Source organism: Nannospalax galili, unplaced genomic scaffold, assembly GCF_000622305.1.
Source record: "Nannospalax galili isolate Female #2095 unplaced genomic scaffold, S.galili_v1.0 scaffold664, whole genome shotgun sequence".
NCBI classification, from domain to species: domain Eukaryota; kingdom Metazoa; phylum Chordata; class Mammalia; order Rodentia; family Spalacidae; genus Nannospalax; species Nannospalax galili.
This window is the reverse complement of record NW_008354274.1, coordinates 118,826-136,260: the sequence shown is the minus strand read 5'-3', so window position 1 is coordinate 136,260 and position 17,435 is coordinate 118,826. Positions and strand designations below refer to the sequence as shown.

Genomic DNA, 17,435 nt, shown 5'->3' with positions numbered 1-17,435 from the left:
TCCAGCTCTTGCCTCCAGGTTCCTGCCCTGAGTTCCCACCTTGGGCTCCCGGATGAACTGTGACCCAGGATATGTAAGCTAAAAAAAACCCTTTCCTCCCCAAGTTGGTAGTGGTCAGAGTATTTTGTCACAGCAATGAAGAACAAACTAGGACAATCATGCTTTATCAAATGTGCATTCCCAGGGCCATAGAGAGGGCTCAGTGGATAAAGTGCTTGCTGCACAAGCATGAGGACCTGAACTTGGATGCCCAGCACATCCGCTGGACATGGGGGACTGGAGAGATGGCTCAGCAGTTAAGAGCACTGGCTGCTCTTTCAGAGGACCCAGTTCCCAGCACCCACATGGAGGCTAACAATCATTTGTAACTCCAGTTCCAGGGTATCTGATGCCCTCTTCTGGCCACCATGGGCATTGCATGTGGCATTTACATACATGCAGGCAAAACACTTATACACAACAATTTTTAAAAAACTTTAAAAAAGCCAGGTGAGCAACACACACCTTTAATCCCAGCACTTGGGAGGCAGAGGTAGATGAATCTCTCTGGGATAGAGGCCACTCTGGGCTACATAGCAAGTTCCAGACCAGCTCTAGCTACAGGGTTGATTTTGTCTCAAAAAGACAAAGTTGGGTGTGGTGGTGGTGCATGCCTGTAATCCCAGCGCTGGGGAAATGAGGACAGGAGGATCCCTGGAACTTACTGGCCACCCTGTCTAGCCTAATTGGTGAGCACCAGGCTCAGGGAGAAACCCAGTCTTCAAAAAATAAGGTGGAGAGCCCCTCAGAAAGACGCCTGACATTGCTCTCTAGGTTTCAGAAGCACCCACGTGCACATAGAACACATGCACATAAAATTTGTATTATCTGGTTGATGAATGTATTCTTTTGTCTATATTCAATTGAGTGAGGTTTTAAAAAAATACTATTTTTATTTTATGTGTATTGATGAGTGTATTGCCTGCATTTATGTAAGTGCACCTGTGTCGTATAATGCCACGGAGGTCAGAAGAGGGCATCGGATTCCCCTGGAACTGGAGTTAAGGATAGTTCTTAGCCACCATGTGGTTGCTGGAAATCGAACCTGGGTCCTCTGCAAGAGCAGTCAGTGCTCTTAACTGCTAAGCCATCTCTCTAGCCCCTTGGATCTTTTTCTGAGACAGGGTCTCCCTGTAGTCACAGCTCAGAGATCCTCCTGCTTCTGCCTCCCAAGTGCTGGGTTGAGCAAGGTTTTAAATTACTCCTTTTTTAAAAAAAATTATTTTTATTTTATGTGTATTCGTGTATTGCCTGCATGTAGGTAAGTGCACCTGTGTTGTGCAATGTGTGCAGAAGTCAGAAGAGTCTGTTGGATCCCCTGGGACTGGAGTTACAGACAGTTGTTGGCTGCCATGTGGGTGCTGGGATTTGAAGCCAGGTCTTCTGCAAGAACAACCAGTGTTCTTAACCGCTGAGCCATCTCTCCAGCCCCAACTATTCATTTTTCAGAAATCCTTTCTATTTGTTTTGAATTCTAGATTTTAGTTTCAACAATGTATAAGGCAAGGTATGGTGGTACAAACCTTTAATCCTAGTACTCAAGAGGCAGAGGCAGGTGCATCTCTGTGAGATCAAGGCCAGCCTGGTCTACATAGTGAGTTCCAGGCCAGCTGGGGCTATAAGGAGACCCTGTCTCAAAAAAAAAAAACCAAAAAACATAAAAACAACCAAAGGTGTGTATTAAAATTTTTTACTATTATAAAGGATTTGTGTTTCTCATCTGGCCTTTTTTTTTCTTTGTGGTGTGTGTGTGTGTGTGTGTGTGTGTGTGTGTGTGTGTGTTGCATACCTGTGAAGGCCAGGGTGCCTCATTCAATCACTCTTTGCCTTATTTTTTTGTAACTTAAAAAATTATTTTATTTTTATTCTATGTATATGAGTGTTTTGCCTGCATGTATGTAACTGAACCTGTTTCATGCACTGCTTTCAAGGGCCAGAAAAGAGCATCAGATCCTCTGGAACTGGAGTTACAGATGGTTGTTAGCCACCATGTAGTTGCTGGGAACTGAACCCGGTTCCTCTGCAAGAGAAGCCAGTGCTTTTAACCACTGAGCCATCTCTCCAGCCTCAAAGAATATCTACGTTTTGTTTTGTTTTGAGATAGTCTCCCTATTGCCCTAGCAGACCTGGAACTTGCTATGTAGACCAGGCTGGCCTCAATCTCAAGAGATCCACCTGCCTCTGGCTCCTAAATGCTGGAATTAAATGTGTGCCACCGTGCCTGAAACCACCTGATTTTGGGGGGCAGGATCTCTCACTGAACTTGAAGTTCACTGATTATACTGGCTGGCCAGTGAGCTCTAGGAATCCTCCTTTACAGATGCACACTGCCATACCCAGCTTTTCATGTGAGTGCTGGGGATCCAAACTCAGGTCCTTATGCCTGTATGGCAAGCACTTTACTGACAGAGCCATCCCTTCAGACTTTTGGTCTTTTTTCTCTATGTTTACTGTGGTATATAGACATTATGTCTCTAAGATGAAGTTGGTGCCTATTCATTGCTTTGTTTCTCTACATTACGTTTTCTTTTTTGAAGGCTCAGACATTGCTTGACAGTAGAGCTCTGTGAGGCCATCACTGTGAGCTAGGAGGTGAGGAGGGTGATTGAGCCTCATTCAGTTGACACTGGAGAGGGCCCTGGGTTTGTTGTTTCCGTGGTTACCTCCAGTGGACCACTCCTCTAATGATTCTCTGGTATCATCACTCCGTGTTTCAAATAGAACCTTGCCCTCTTGTCACACTCCTTTTGGGGACAGCTGCCACTTGCTGTTTTACTTGCCAGCCTGATGGGATGGGGCAGGGGAGTTATTTGTCATCTCAGTCTTAGATAGATGACTCTGCCCTTCTCCTGGTAGTTGGAGACCCTAGGCTTGAGCCCATGTTCCTCCTGTCACTCTGTGATGGTGAGATACAGTAGGTTTCTTCTGCTTTGAGGGAATCAAGGTTTGCTGGCTTTCCTCAGCACCTTTGGGTTTTCGTTCCTGTGAAAGTTCTGGAAGGCTACACGCAGTTTCCTCCTTGCTAGCCACAGACCTTATCCCATGCCTTCTTTCCCAAGGGCATCTCTCTGGTCTCCTGCCCAGCCCAAGCATTCTTGTGAACACTTAGAAAAGCCATGTTAGTTTCCTATTATTGTGGAACCAATTGCTACAGACTGGTTTAAAACACTTATAGGGGCTGGGGAGCTGCCTCAGTCAAACACTTGCTGCACAAGCATGAGGACCTGAGTTCAGATCCTCAGAATCCACATAAAATGCTGTATTTGGGGGCTGGAGAGATGGCTCAGTGGTTAAGAACACTGGCTGTTCTTGCAGAAGACCTGGATTTGAATCCTAGCACCCACATGGCAGCTAACAACTGTCCGTAACTCCAGTTCCAGGGGATCTATCTGACAGCCTCTTCTGTCCTCCTTGGGCATCGTACGACCTGGGTGCACTTACCTACATGCAGGCAATGCATGCATACACATAAATAAAAATAAAATATTTTTAAAAATCATTTAAAAAAAAGCTGTATATGTAGGTGCACACCTGTCCCTGCACTAGAAGAGCAGAGACAAGAGGATGCGGAGGGCATGCAGGCCAGCCAGCCTAGCCAATCAGTGAGCTTCCAGTTCAGTGAGCCGTCCTTTCTCAAATATTAAGGTGGTGATAGAGGAAGACACCCAAAGTTGACCTTTGGCCCCCACATGCACTCACGTGGTACATGCACCTGAATTCGCGAACACACACACACTTCTTTACCTGCTGTCAGTGAGACCTTCTCTTGGCTTCTTAAAACCACCTGCTTTACTTCTCATGTGGCTATTACATTTTTCTTCTTCCATTCCAGCTTTACAAACAAATTATATGTACTTATTTATTTGTGTGTGAGTGTGTGTGTGTGTGAACGTGTGCCATAGTGTGCATATGGAAGTCAGGGGACAAGAACAGCCAGTGCTCTTAACTGCTAAGCCACCTCTCCAGCCCCCATCTTTGTCTTTTTGAGATAGTGTCTCACTGTGTAGGTTGTTCTCAAGATGGCTAAGTGCCAAAGATGACCTTGAACTCCTAAATCTGCCTCTACTTCCTAAATTCTAGAATTACAGGAATGCACTGCCCCACCCTGATCCGTAGGAATTCCCCTTCCCCCTTTCCCTCTTTCCCTACCACTCTGACGGAGGGTCTCCCTGTGTCCCTAGCCTGGAATTCACTGTGTAGACCAGGCTGGCCTTGATCACACAGAGATCTGCCTGCCTGTGCCTCCTAAGTGCTGGGATTAAAGATGTGCACCACTTGAGCTCTAGGAATTCTCTTGATCTCTCTCTGTCTTTCCCTTTCTTCTAATATTGTTCTCAAATGTTATATGCCTATGTTGTACCTCATCCACTGGACCCCAAAAAGACCACCGAGGACCCAACACACCAAAATGCAAAAGCAAAGGTTTATGGTTTATTCGGGCTTAAGCTCGGGCTCTCAGACCTCACCAACTGAACGGATCCATGCTGAGAGCCCGAGTAAGGGAGAGTGAAGCCTTTTATAGGTTTTAGACGGTGGGAGGGGGGGATACCAAAGATACATTTTGGTTGGTTCAAGGAGCCTGCACGCCAACATAATTTTAAACCGATTGGATGTGTAAGATGCAGCCCTGGAAGTTTCTTATTGGTAGGTGCTATTCTCAGGGCTGTGGAATGTGCTGACTGTTACCTGTGGGGCCAGGAGTCTCCGTTTTTACCTTATAGGGCAGTTTTTATGCTCGGGCTTGCTTAATCTATAGTTTCCTAGAAGCGGGGTGGGGAATAGCAGGCGGGGGTCAGGGCATGCCAGGGTATGTCTAGGAATGTCTAAAGCAGTAGCCAAGCATTTTACAGAAGCTAAAAGAGCAATTAGTGGGGATCTGGAGGGATTGGGGAGTAGCGGGTGAATGAAGAGGGTCTCAGGGTTCTACACCTAGATTGTCTAATTGCTAATTGGCTTTTCTGATGACCTTATTTTTATTTTTTAAATTATTACATTTATTTGTGTGTGTGCATGTATGTGTATACATATGTGGGTACACACATGCCATAGCGCATGTATGGAGTTCCCAAGACAACTTGCGGGAGTCACTTCTTTCCTTCTACCATTTGGGTCCCAGAGATCAAACTCGGGTCATAAGCCTTGGCAGCAAACACCTTTACCCACTAAGCCATCTTGCCAGCCCCCCTCTTTTTTATCTTTGATTTTTTTTTTTTTTTTGAGACAGGAATTCCTTGTAGCTCTAGCCAACTTGAAATTCCCTACATAGAACAGGCTGGCCACAATTTCACAGAGATTCATCTGCCTCTGGCAACTGAGTGCTGGGATTAAAGGCATGTGCCACCATGTCCAACTCTTTTTAATTTTTATCTCTGTGTGTGTGTGTGTGTGTGTGTGTGTGTGTGTGTGATGTTGTCATTTAAGCTTTTTGAGTAGCCAGGCACATGCATGACCCATGAATTAGGATTGTGGCATAGGTCTGTAACCCCTAGTACTCAGGAGATCAAGGCAGGAGGACTACAAGTTCAAAGCCTGGGAAACTTGGTGAGAACCTGTCTTCTTATAAAAAGTAAAAAGAGGGCAAGCAAGTTAGCTTAGTGGGTCAAGGTACTTGCTGCCAGTACTGATGACCTGAGTTCAAACCCTGGGACCCACATGGTAGAAGAAGAGTACCATCTCCCACAAATTGTCTCTGATCTTCACATGTGTACTTTGGCATGGGTGTGCTCCCCACTCCTCATACACATACCATTAGTTTAAAAAGTTATGTGTTATTGTGGTTGGAGAGATGGCTCAGTGGTTAAGAGCACTGGCTGCCCTTGCAGAGGATCCTGGTTCAGTATTCCATACGCACATGGTGGTTCATACTGTAACTTCAGGTCCACAGGATCCAGTGCCCTCTTCTGACCTCTGTGGGCACTGCACCCATGAGGTACATTTGCATATATGCAGGCAAAACATAAAATAAAAATAAATAATTATGCTTTTTGAGATAGTATCTCACTATGTAGACCAGGCTGGCCTTGACCTTAGAGATCCACCTGCCTCTACCTCTTGAGTTCTGGGAATAAAGGCTTGTGCCCCCATTCCTGACCTTATTTAAAAAATGTATTTTATTATTAGTGTGTTTGTGTTTTTGCATGATGTGTGTGTGTGGAGAGGAATACATGCCACAGCACATGTGTGGAGGTCAGAGGACAAATTTATGGAGTCGGTTTTCTCCATCCATCTTTATGTGGATTCCAAGGATGGAACTCAGGTCATCAGGCTGGTATGGAAAGTTCCTTGATCTACTGGACCATCTCACTGGCTCCTCCATCTTATTTTAAAATTTTTATTATTTTTTATGTGTATGAGTATATTACCTGCAAGCACGTTACTGACTGAGCCATCTCCCCAGTCCTAAGATTAATAGATAACAATAGTTATAACAGAGGCAGAAAGGAAATAAGATGCTCAGAGAGAAGATGGTGTTGGGGCTGATGCTTGAATGTTGTGTACAAAGAGCTGCAGAGGAAGCAAAGAAGGTACTAGGGACACAAAACTTTCCCTCTCATTCCTACTTTTTATTTTTATTTTGTGTGTATGAGTATATTGCCTGCATATATGTAAGAGCACTGTGTATATGTGTGTTTGTGTGTGTGTTATGCAAGTGTACCACATGTGTGCAGTTTCCACAGAGGCCAGAAGAGGGCATTGGGTCCCTTGGAACTGGATTTATGAATGGTTGTTAGCTGCCATATGGGTGCTGGGAACTGAATCTGGGTCCTCTGGAAGAGAAGCCAGTGCTCTTAACTGCTGGGCCATCTCTCCAGCCCCCTTGATTTTTTTTTTTTTTTGGTCTTTCTGAGACAGGGTCTCAGCTGTCCTGGAACTCACTATGTAGACCAGGCTGGCCTTGAACTCACAGAGATCTGCCTGCCTCTGCCTGCACCACTATGCCTGGCTTGATAATTTTTAAAAAATATTTTATTATCATTTTTATTTTTTATGTCTATGAATGTATCGCTTGCATGTATGTAAGTGTACCTGTGTCGTACTGCTCCCGAAGGTCAGAAGAGAGTGTCGGCTCTCCTGGAACTGGAGTTACAGATGGGTTTTAGCTGCCATATGGGTGTTCTACAAGAGCAGCCAGTGCTGTTAACCACTGAGCCATCTCTCCAGCCCCAGACTCATGTATTTAAACCCTTTGTTCTTGGTTTGTGATGCTGTTTGGGAAGATTGTGGAATCCTTAGGAGCCTTTCTGGAGGAAGCGTGTTACTGGGGGTGGGCTTTGGGAGTTTATAGGCTTGCCCCACTTCCTATTTGCTCCCTTTGCTTTCTGTATGTTGGAGTTGTTATACCTCTGCATCCTGCTCTGGCTGCCTGTTGCCTTGCCACTGACCCCCGTCTCCATTGTAGACTCTCCCTCTGGGTCCATAATCTAAATACATTCTCTTATAAGTTGCTTTTGATCATGGTGTTTTATCACAGCAACAAAAAACAACTAGCACATACATATTCCCAAACCAAGACAACATTGTAGCTCCCCGGCAATTTGCCCCCTCTGTCCTTTGCCAACCTGACTCTTCAACCCAGATAACCAACCAGTCTCAGGACGGTAGCCATCTTTGATTGATCTGCGGTTATCCTTTGCATCCAACTCCATGGTGTGTAGTCTGTCTTGTTTCATAGACTTCCTATTACATTTGTGCTGTAATTTCTTTTGTTTTTATTTAAAAATTATTTTTAATTTTATGTGTATGTGTTTTGCCTATATGCATGTAATGCCTGTGGAGGCCAGAAGGGAACACTGGATCCCCGGGAACAGAAGTTAGGTATGGTTGTGAACTGCTATGTGGGTACTGGGAACTGAACTCAGGTCCTCTGCAAGAGCAGCCAGTGCTCTCAGCTGCTCCAGTCCCTTCTTTTGTTTTTGACAGTAGCAGTTCAGTTTTTGTTGCTGTCTAGTAGTCCATGAATATGCCATGGTTAGTTATATCTATTCTATATTTGTAGATTTTTAAAATTTTAAAATATTTTATTAGTTTTTATTTTATGTGTATGAGTCTATTGCCTGCATGTGTGTGAGTGCAGCCATGTTATGCAATGCCTAAGGAGGTCAGAAGAGGGCATTGGATCGCCTGGAACTGGAGTCATGGAGTTACAAACCTGTTTTGTGAATATTTGTTTCCAGTTTTCATGGTATAAAGAATGCTCTGTAAGCTTCCCCTATGTCAGGACTCAGTTCTCTTTAGAAGTCCCTTCTTGACTAGAATTTAGAGGTTAGATCAACATTCTGTAACCAAGGTTGATTTTGCTCCTTGGTGGGGGGGCTTTGCTAGTGTACATGGAATCTTTTGCTGTTTTAAAACTTTTAATGTTATTTTCCTTTTCTTTCTTTCCTTCCTAACTTTTGTATTTAATTTTTTTCATTTATTTATTTCTATTTTACGTGTATAAATATTTTCTCTGCATGTATATACGTACACCTGTATTGTGCAATGCCCATGGAAGCCAGAAATGGGCCCCTGGAACTGGAGTTACAGATGGTTGTTATTCGCTATATGGGTGCTGGGAACTGAACCAGAGTCCTCTGAAAGAGCAGCTAGTGCTCTTAATCACTGAGCCATCTCTCCAGCCCCAGATGAAAACTTTTAATTGTCACTTCTAGGATAGGAGATGCCTCTGACATCTATTCTAGTGAGTAGAGACCCAAGGTGTTTTTGAACATCCCACTGCATCTGGGATGTCCTACCCACAGCAAGGAACTGCATGTTTGAAGTGTAATTTGGAGGTCTTTGGATGATATACCCAGGCTTATGTCCCTCAGGTGCTGGGGAGCTCTAGATGGCTCTGGAGTGCTGTGATTTCTAGCTGTGGGTGATCCATCATTAGACAAGATCAGCTTGTTGCACCACCCCTGGTGTCCTCTGGCTGATCACACGCTGGAGGGCACCTTGCATGTCCCGATTGCGCAGTGTGTAGATGGCTGGGTACAGCAGTGGCGTGAGGTTGATATAGATGAGTGACACAAGCTTATCTTCCTCCAGGGAGCGGCTGCTCAGAGGTCTGGCATACATGGCAGTGGCACAGCCATAGTGGAGCACAGCCACTGTAAGATGGGATGCCACAGTGTTGAAAGCCTTTCGGCGGCCAGCGCTATCTCCCACACCCAGAATGACCACCAGTACCCTGGTGTAGGACAGCAAGATCAGGATTAGAGGCAGCACCAGCAGCAGCATGCAGGCCACCAATAACACATTCTCCTGAAGGTTCCGGTTCCCGCAGGCCAGCACCAACACAGCCGGGAGGTCACAGAAGACATGATTGACAAGGCCTCCGTGGCAGAAGGGGAGCTGGAATATAGCTGTGGTGAGGCCTATGGCTAGGACTGAGCCCCCCAAACAGCAGGAAGCTAACAGGCCCCAGCAGAGCCCTGTGGTCATGAGCTGCGGGTAATAGAGAGGGTGGCAGATAGCCAGGTAGCGATCCAAGGCCATGGCAGCCAGCAGCAGGCACTCGGAGCCACCCAGAGCCACAAAGAGGCCCATCTGGGCTGCACAGGTGGAGGGGGCCACAGCTTGGCCCCCAGGAGGCAGGAGGAAGCCAGCCAGCATGCGCGGAGTGAGTACCAGTGTGTAGGCCACCTCCACCGCAGACAGCCCACCCAGGAAGAAATACATGGGGGTGTGTAAGGTGGGTTCCACCAGGGCCAAGCCCAGGATGAGCAGGTTCCCTGCCAGGGTGGCCAGGTAGAGAGGCAGGAGGAGAGAGAAGAGCAGCATTCGGAGGCCTGGGGGCCACCCGGAGAAGCCAAGAATAACAAATTCCTGTGGTGATGTCCAGTTGGGCTCAGGCCAGTGGCTCAGGTTGGGGCCTGTTGGAGGACAAGATAAAGAGACCTACCTAGGTATCTTTTCCCTCTTCTGGACCCAAGAACTCCATGTCTCCACAGCCCACCCTGTGATGGTTGCTTTTATTATTGTAGTTTTATTTTATTTATTATTATATTTATTTTGGTCTTTTTGAGGCAGGGTCTTCCGGTTAGCCCCTAATGACTGAAACTTGGATGGAGACCAGGCTGGCCTCCATCTCACAGAGATCCACCTGCTTCTGCCTTCTTAGTGTTGGGATTAAAGGCATGCACCACCACACCTGGTCTATTTATTTCATTTTTTACTATACTTTTTTTTTCTTTTTGGTCTTTTTGAGACAGGGTCTCCCTGTAGCCCCAGCTGGCCTGGATTCGCTATGGAGACCAGGCTGGCCTCAAACTCACAGAGATCCGCCTGCCTCTGCCTCCCGAGTGCTGGGATTAAAGGGGTGCACCACTATGCCTGGCCCTATTTATTTTATTTTTTAGTGATATGTATGCTTGTATGTCTGTGTGTGCAGTGCCTGCGGAGGCCAGAAGAGAATGTCAGATTCTCTGGGGCTGGAGTTACAGGTGGTTGTGAGCCACTCCTCTAATGTACATACTGGGAAATGAACTCAGGTTCTCTGCAAGAGTAGTATGTGCTCTTAACTGCTGAGCATTACCTCAGGCCCCTGATGGTTACAACTTGAATCATCTGGGAAGAGAGTCCCAATGAGGGACTGCCTAGATGCACTCAGCCTATTTGCAGGCCTGTGAAGGATCTTTTCTCTTTTCTTTTCTTTCTTCTTTTCTTTTCTTTTTTCCCCTCCCTCCCTCCCTCCCTCCCTTCCTTCCTTCCTATTTTTTTTGGTCTTTTTTGAGACAGGGCCTCCCTGTAGCTCCAGCTGGTCTGGAACTCCCAATGTAGACCAGGCTGGCCTCAAACTCACAGAGATCCACCTGCCTCTGCCTCCCAAGTGCTGAGATTAAAGGCATGCACTACCACACCTGGCTTTCTTTCTTTCTTTCTTTCTTTTTTTTTTTTAAAAAAAAGACTTTCTGGGACTGGAAACATGGCCCAGAAATTAGGATCATTGGCTGCTCCTGTAGAAGACCACGTTTTGGTTCCCAGGAACCACATGGCAGCTCACAACCATCTATAACTCCAGTTCCAGAGAATCTGATTCCCTCTTCTTGCCTCTGTGGACACTGGACCACAAGGGTGCACTTACATACATATAGGGAAAATAAAAATAAACAAAAAGGTGTGTGTGTGTGTGTGTGTGTATGCACATGCACATATTCGTGGGTGTTCATGGAGGTTGGAAGAGGGCATCATATCCCAGGAGCTGGAGTTACAGGCAGTTGTGAGCCACTCAATATGGGTGCTGGGAACCAAACTCAGGGTCCTCCGAAGCAAGAACAAACACTCTTAACCACCGAGCCATCTCTCCAGCCCCAAGGATCTTTCCATAGTTAAGTTAATTGATGACACATCCCACTGAGAGCAGCACCATTTCCTTAGTCTGTGTCCTGGACTGTGGAAGACTGAAGAAAGCAAGCTGAGCAGCAAGCATGTGAGATGCATTTCTCTCTGCTCTTGTCTGGCTGTGACATGACTAGCTGTGTGAAGCTCCTGTCCTGACTTCCCCACACAGTGAACTGTAACCTGGAATTATGTGCTAAAAGAAACCCTTCATTTATTCTATTATTAATTTATTTTTATCTTATGTGTATGAGTGTTTTGCCTGAATATAAGTGCACCTGTGACATGCAATGCCTGTGGAGGCCAGAAGAGGGCATCAGATCCCTCGGAACTGGAGTTAGCTGCCATGTGCTAGGAATTGAACCCAGGTTCTCTGTGTGTGCAGCCAGTGCTCTTAACCTCTAAGCCCTCTCTCCAGCCCAAAAGAAACCCTTTCTAAGTTGCTTTTTTTCAGGATATATATATATATATATTTTTTTTTTTTTAGTCTTTTTGAGACAAGGTCTCCCTGTAGCCCCAGCTGTCCTGGAACTCACTATGTAGACCTTGAACTCACAGAGATCCACCTGCCTCTGCCTCCTGAGTGCTGGGATTAAAGGTGTGCGCCACCACGCCCGGCTTGTCAGGCGTATTTTTATGCTAACAACGTAGTTTTTATGAAACTGTGACACCTCCCTGGCTTCTTGTCTCAGTGCTCCCTCCTACCCAGTACCTTCCCACTCTCATTCCTCACTATCTGGTATCCTCCAGGAATCCAGAGCCCCAAACCATCCCCAGAGACACCCTGGGGTCTTCAGATCTGTCTGCTTGCCAGTCTTTGAAATCGTGCCTGGCCTATACCGAAGAAGCCCGGCAACCTCTCTCCCCACAGCACTGGGCTGAGCACCCCTGTGGGAAGACAGCTAAAGAGGTTCAAGATGGTTCTGGGTGGCAGAAGTCAGTGGTTCTGTGGTCCTGTGAGAATTAGGGAGCTTGAGCAGTTAGAACCTTCTGCTTATGGATGTTGGTATGACCTTTTCCACGCCCATCACATGTGGGGAACACATCATCTCCCAGCTCTGTGCTAACAGATCACACAGCCCCTCTCCTCACCTGCCCTGGAATGGTTTGTTTCATTCAGCTGTTTCATCTCAGCTGGATCCAGGACAAGCCCATGGCAACACTCAGTTATCTCCAATTCAGCTATAAGCTGAAGGCCACAGGGCACAATGGCCCCCTCCCCATAGGGTCACGGCCAATTGTAGTGACAAAGGGTCTTTATGAGCCACAGCCTCTGATCCTATGGCTTGAGTCACTGAAGCTCTTGAACCTATCTGGGGACTGAGCCCTTGTCTTTGCTCCACACCTTTGTGTTCAACAGCCTCCTAAGCTTTTCCACCCACATGAACAATTCACTGTGACACAACATTGATTTATGATTTTGGAGCCAAACTTCTTTCTCCTTTGAACACAGAGCTGACCCAGTGCCAGGGATGGAAATTAGGAAGTTTTTCTGGATCAATTCTCTCCTGTACCCTCAAATATAATGAGAGACCACAAACTGACAAAGGTGCCTTCTACCCAGTTCCTGCTCTTCTTTTGACATGCTCTCTCTTTCCTGGATGGTCACAAATGATCCTACCTGGTCCTTCCACCACCAAACGACCTTTTTCTTTTTTATTTTTATTTTCTCAAATGGTCTTTTTCTAATCGTCTTTTTAAAATATACTATTGTGTGTATGTTCTTATGTGTGGAGACCAGAAGTCAACTTCAGGTGTCTTCTTCAATCCTTCTCCACCTATGTTTTTTAAAAAAGATTTGTTTAAATTTTAACTTTATGTGTATGCATGTTTTCCCTGCATGTATGTAAGTGCACTAGTGTTATGCAATGCCCATGGAGGCCAGAAGAGGGCATTGGATCCCCTGGAACTGGAGTTATGGACAGTTGTTTGCTGCCATGTGGGTGCTGGGAACTGAACCTGGGTCCTCTGCAAGAGCAGCCAGTGGCCAGCAAACCTCAGGGATTCATCTACCTGCCTCTACTTCGAGCCCCTGGATTACAGGTATGCACCACCACACCTGACTCTTTACGTGGGTGCTGGGACTCAAACTTAGGTCCTCATGCTTGCAAGCAAGCCCTCTACTGACTGAGCTATCTCTCCAGCCTCACTGGTTCTTTGGAGACCAGGTCTCTCTGTATAGCCTAGGCTAGTTCAGACTCATGGTCCCCTGCCTCAAACTTCTGAGTGCTGGGTTTACAAGTACACATTACCACACATGACTCCTTCTAATGACTTTTTTTTTCTGTCTTTTTGAGACAGTGTCTCCCTGTAGCCCCAGCTGTCCTGGAACATGCTTATGGAGAGCAGGTTGGCCTCCATCCCATACAGATCTGCCTGCCTCTGCCTCCTGAGTGCTGGGATTAAAGGTGTGCACAACCATGCCTGGCCTCTAATGGTTTCTTCCTACTGTTAACTATACAGAAATTTTTCTCAAGTTGTCTTATCCTTGCTTCACTATCTCCTCTTTTGCTCTCAGGATGACTCCACATCCCTCAGCCCAACCCTAACACCCTCCACAATGTCACATCCAGTTTTACTTCCCATCACTCTCCTCTGTGCACTGTGACCCTGGACTGGGTAAAGGATTCTCTTCCCCTCTGCACCCTATCTTCCCTGCTGTCTCTTTTCCTGGAATTCCCTGGAATTCTCATATTGTCTATTTGGGAAAGTTCAGGCTGAAGATGCAGCTCAGATGCAGAGAACTCATCTAGAATCCCCCAGTGAGGGGCTGGTGTGTCTCAGTGGTAGAGGACCTGCCTAGAATCCCCAGTGAGGGGCTGGGGTGTGGCTCAGTGGTAGAGCACCTGCCTAGAATCCCCCAGTAAGGAGCTAGGGGTGTGACTCAGTGGTAGAGCACCTGCCTAGAATCCCCCAGTGAGGGGCTGGGGTGTGTCTCAGTGGTAGAGCACCTGCCTAGAATCCCCCAGTGAGGGGCTGGGGTGTGGCTCAGTGGTAGAGCACTTACTTGTCTAGCTTGAATGAGGCTAAAACAAAACCAAACACAAACAGAAAAACTAGACTGCCTGAAAAGTTCAACTTATTCTCCAGGGTTGCCCTCATATATCTGTCCCAGGCAGGCTGGGTGCTACCCTCTAATGACACAGTTGCTGCAGCAGCACTAATAACATCAGCTTTCTGGGATGAAGGATCTGAGTTGTGTCTGTGTTGTTTGCTGAATTATTGAAAGTAGAGGGCTCAGCAGCTTGGTTCTTGTTTTGCCCCCATCTGTGCCTCCCCTCATTTACCCTAGTTACCACCCCTCAGCTGAGGTTCCAGCCCTGGAATATCAGAGACCCCTGATACCACCTTTATCACAGTAATTGCTCCAAATACTGCTGAATCTTCCCTAAAAAGGTGCTTTGTACTTTCCATTAGTGTGACCATCAAACTCAGCTGGGAATTTGCAACTAATCATTCTTCTGTTGAATACTTCCCTGAGCTATTAGAACCAGATCCATCTCCATACTCAGTCATTGAAAGACATGTATGTCACATATGATGTGCAATTTTTTCCTTTCTATTCTCCAAGTCTTAACATTTTCCTTCACTACTACCATAACTATCACCCTTATTACCATCATTTTCATCACCATTTCATCACCACCACCACCATCACACCATCATTACCATCATCATCATCACCATTGTCATCGTTGTCATCATCATCATCACTATTACCATCATCTCCATCATTACCATTGTCACCATCATCATCACCACCACCACCACCACCACCACCACCACCATCATAATCATCATCATTTGTGATGCTGTGAATGGAACCCAGAACCTTTTGTGCATGCTAGGCATCCCCTGAGTGGTTTTGAGACAAGGTCTCACTATAAAGCCCAGGCTGGCCTTGAACTCTCAATCCTTCGGCCTCAGTCTCTTGAGTATTGGGATTGAAGTCATGTGACACCTCATCTTTTGAGGCTAAACAAATGTTCTGTGACTCAGCTACATCTCCAGTCACTTTTGTCCTTTAAAAACTAACATAAGTTCTGGGGCTGAAGAGATGGATCAATCAATAAAGTACTTCTTATGAAGCATGAGGACCTTAATTCAATCCTAAGAATCATTTTTTTTTGGGATAGGGTCTTCCCGTAGCCAGCTGGCCTGGAACTCACTGTGTAGACCAGGCTGGCCTCAATCTTAGAGATCTACCTGCCACTGCCTCCTGGGTGCTGGGCCTAAAGGTATTCACCACCACACCCAGCTTAGAACCCATCTTAAAAAAAGTTAAGTGTGGTGATGCACACCTATAATCCCAGTACTGGGGAAGCAGAAACAGGTGGATCCCTGAGGCTGTCTGGGCAGCCAGTGTAGTCTAATTGGTGAACTTCTGGCCAACAGGAGACTCTGTCTCGAAACAATGACCAAAACCCAAGGTGGATGGTTCCTGAGGAATGATGGCCAAGATTGACCTCTGGTTTCCTCACACACAAGTGTATCCATACACATATGTGCACCTGCACACACTCAAACATGCACATATGCACATAGGTCCTCTCCCAACCTCCCTCAAGGGTCTCACTCACCTACCTTCAATGCCATGAGACCGATAGAGCAGGCTGAAGTAGGGCTGGAGGACCATCAGTGGAGCTGTCCTTGGTAATTAGCCAGTGGTCCCTTTCCTTGCTGGAGTCTCAAAATAGATGAAGGGCATTTTGCAGAGCTCAAACCAGCAGCTTCAGCACTGAGAACCATGAGCTCCATCCTCTGAGGGGCCACCTGTACAATGGGAGTCAGACCAGATGGCCTTTATGTCTCTTCTACTTCTACTATTTTATGGCACTATCAAAAGTCGTATTTGGCCTGGTGAGATGGCTCAGTGGATAAAGGCACTTGCTGCCGAGGCTGGTGACCTGAGTTCAGTACTTGGAACCCACACGCTGGAAGGAGAGAACTGACTCCCACAAGTTGTTCTCTAACCTCCACACATGCGTATGTACACAGACACAGACACACTAAATAAATCAATGAATGAATGAATGTAATTTTTTTTGTATTTTTGAGACAGGGTCTCCCTGTAGTCCCAGTTGGCCTGGAGCTTGCTATGTAGACCAGGCTGGCCTCAAACTTACAGAGATCCGCCTGCCACCATGCCTGGCCAAATGTAATTTTTTAAAAAAAGTTGTGTTTTTGGTTGTTTTTATTTCCAAAGTAAACATCTTTAAAAACTAACTGACTAATGAACTAACATGCATTTGCTTGTGAGCATAAGTGTGGAGGCCAGAGGTCAATTTCAGGAGTATTCTTCAGTCTCTCTCCACCTTTGAGAAAGGGCCTCTCACTGAGCCTGGAGCTCACTGACTTGGCTAGACTGGCTGGTTATCAAGCCCCTTTCTCTACCTCCCCAGCACTGGGGTTACAGACACACAATGCCACACCTGGCTGTTATGTGGGTTCTGGGAATCTGAATTCAGGTTTTCAAGCTTGCATGACAAGGATTTTGCCCACTGCGCCATCTCTCCCAGCCTCATCTTTTTATTTTTAAAGATATTTTAAGCTTCTCAAAAAAATTAAAAATAGACATGGTAGCACATGCCTGTAATCCCACCACTGGGGAGGTTGAGGCAGGAAGATCATTCAAGGGCAGCCTGGCTCAATAATGAGTCCCTGTCTCAAAACAACAAAGGAGCTGGTGAGATTGCTCAGAGGGGAGAGGCACCAGCCTGATGACCTGAGTTCTGTCCCCAGAACCCACATAGTGGAAGGAGAGCACTGACTCCTGCAAGTTGTCCTCTGATTTCCACATGTGGGCTATGGCACACACACACACACACACACACACACACACACACACACACGAGTAAGTAAATGTAAAAAGAAGACTTTCTAGCTGTACCAATGTGTGTTAAGTGTTTATTTATACCTGTGTGCACATTGCATGCAGCTCTGGGGCAGCCTCAGATAACAGTGAACTCTGGGACAGAGTTTGGTCTTTGATGTACATTTTATTACTAGTACTATCATTATTTTTTATGTTATCATGTAGCTCAAGCTGACCTAGAACTTGCTATGTAGCTGAG

General features: G+C 46.2%; 1 protein-coding gene across 1 annotated transcript; it reads right to left on the bottom strand.

Moving 5' to 3' along the window:
• Positions 1–8,910: 8,910 nt before the first annotated feature.
• Positions 8,911–15,997, bottom strand: LOC103748711 (olfactory receptor 10AC1-like). The gene is made up of 2 exons (XM_008851461.1): positions 15,946–15,997; positions 8,911–9,896 (listed from the first exon to the last, which is right to left on the bottom strand). The coding sequence occupies exons 1-2, from the start codon at positions 15,995–15,997 to the stop codon at positions 8,911–8,913; spliced, it is 1,038 nt and encodes a 345-aa protein (XP_008849683.1).
• Positions 15,998–17,435: the final 1,438 nt, after the last annotated feature.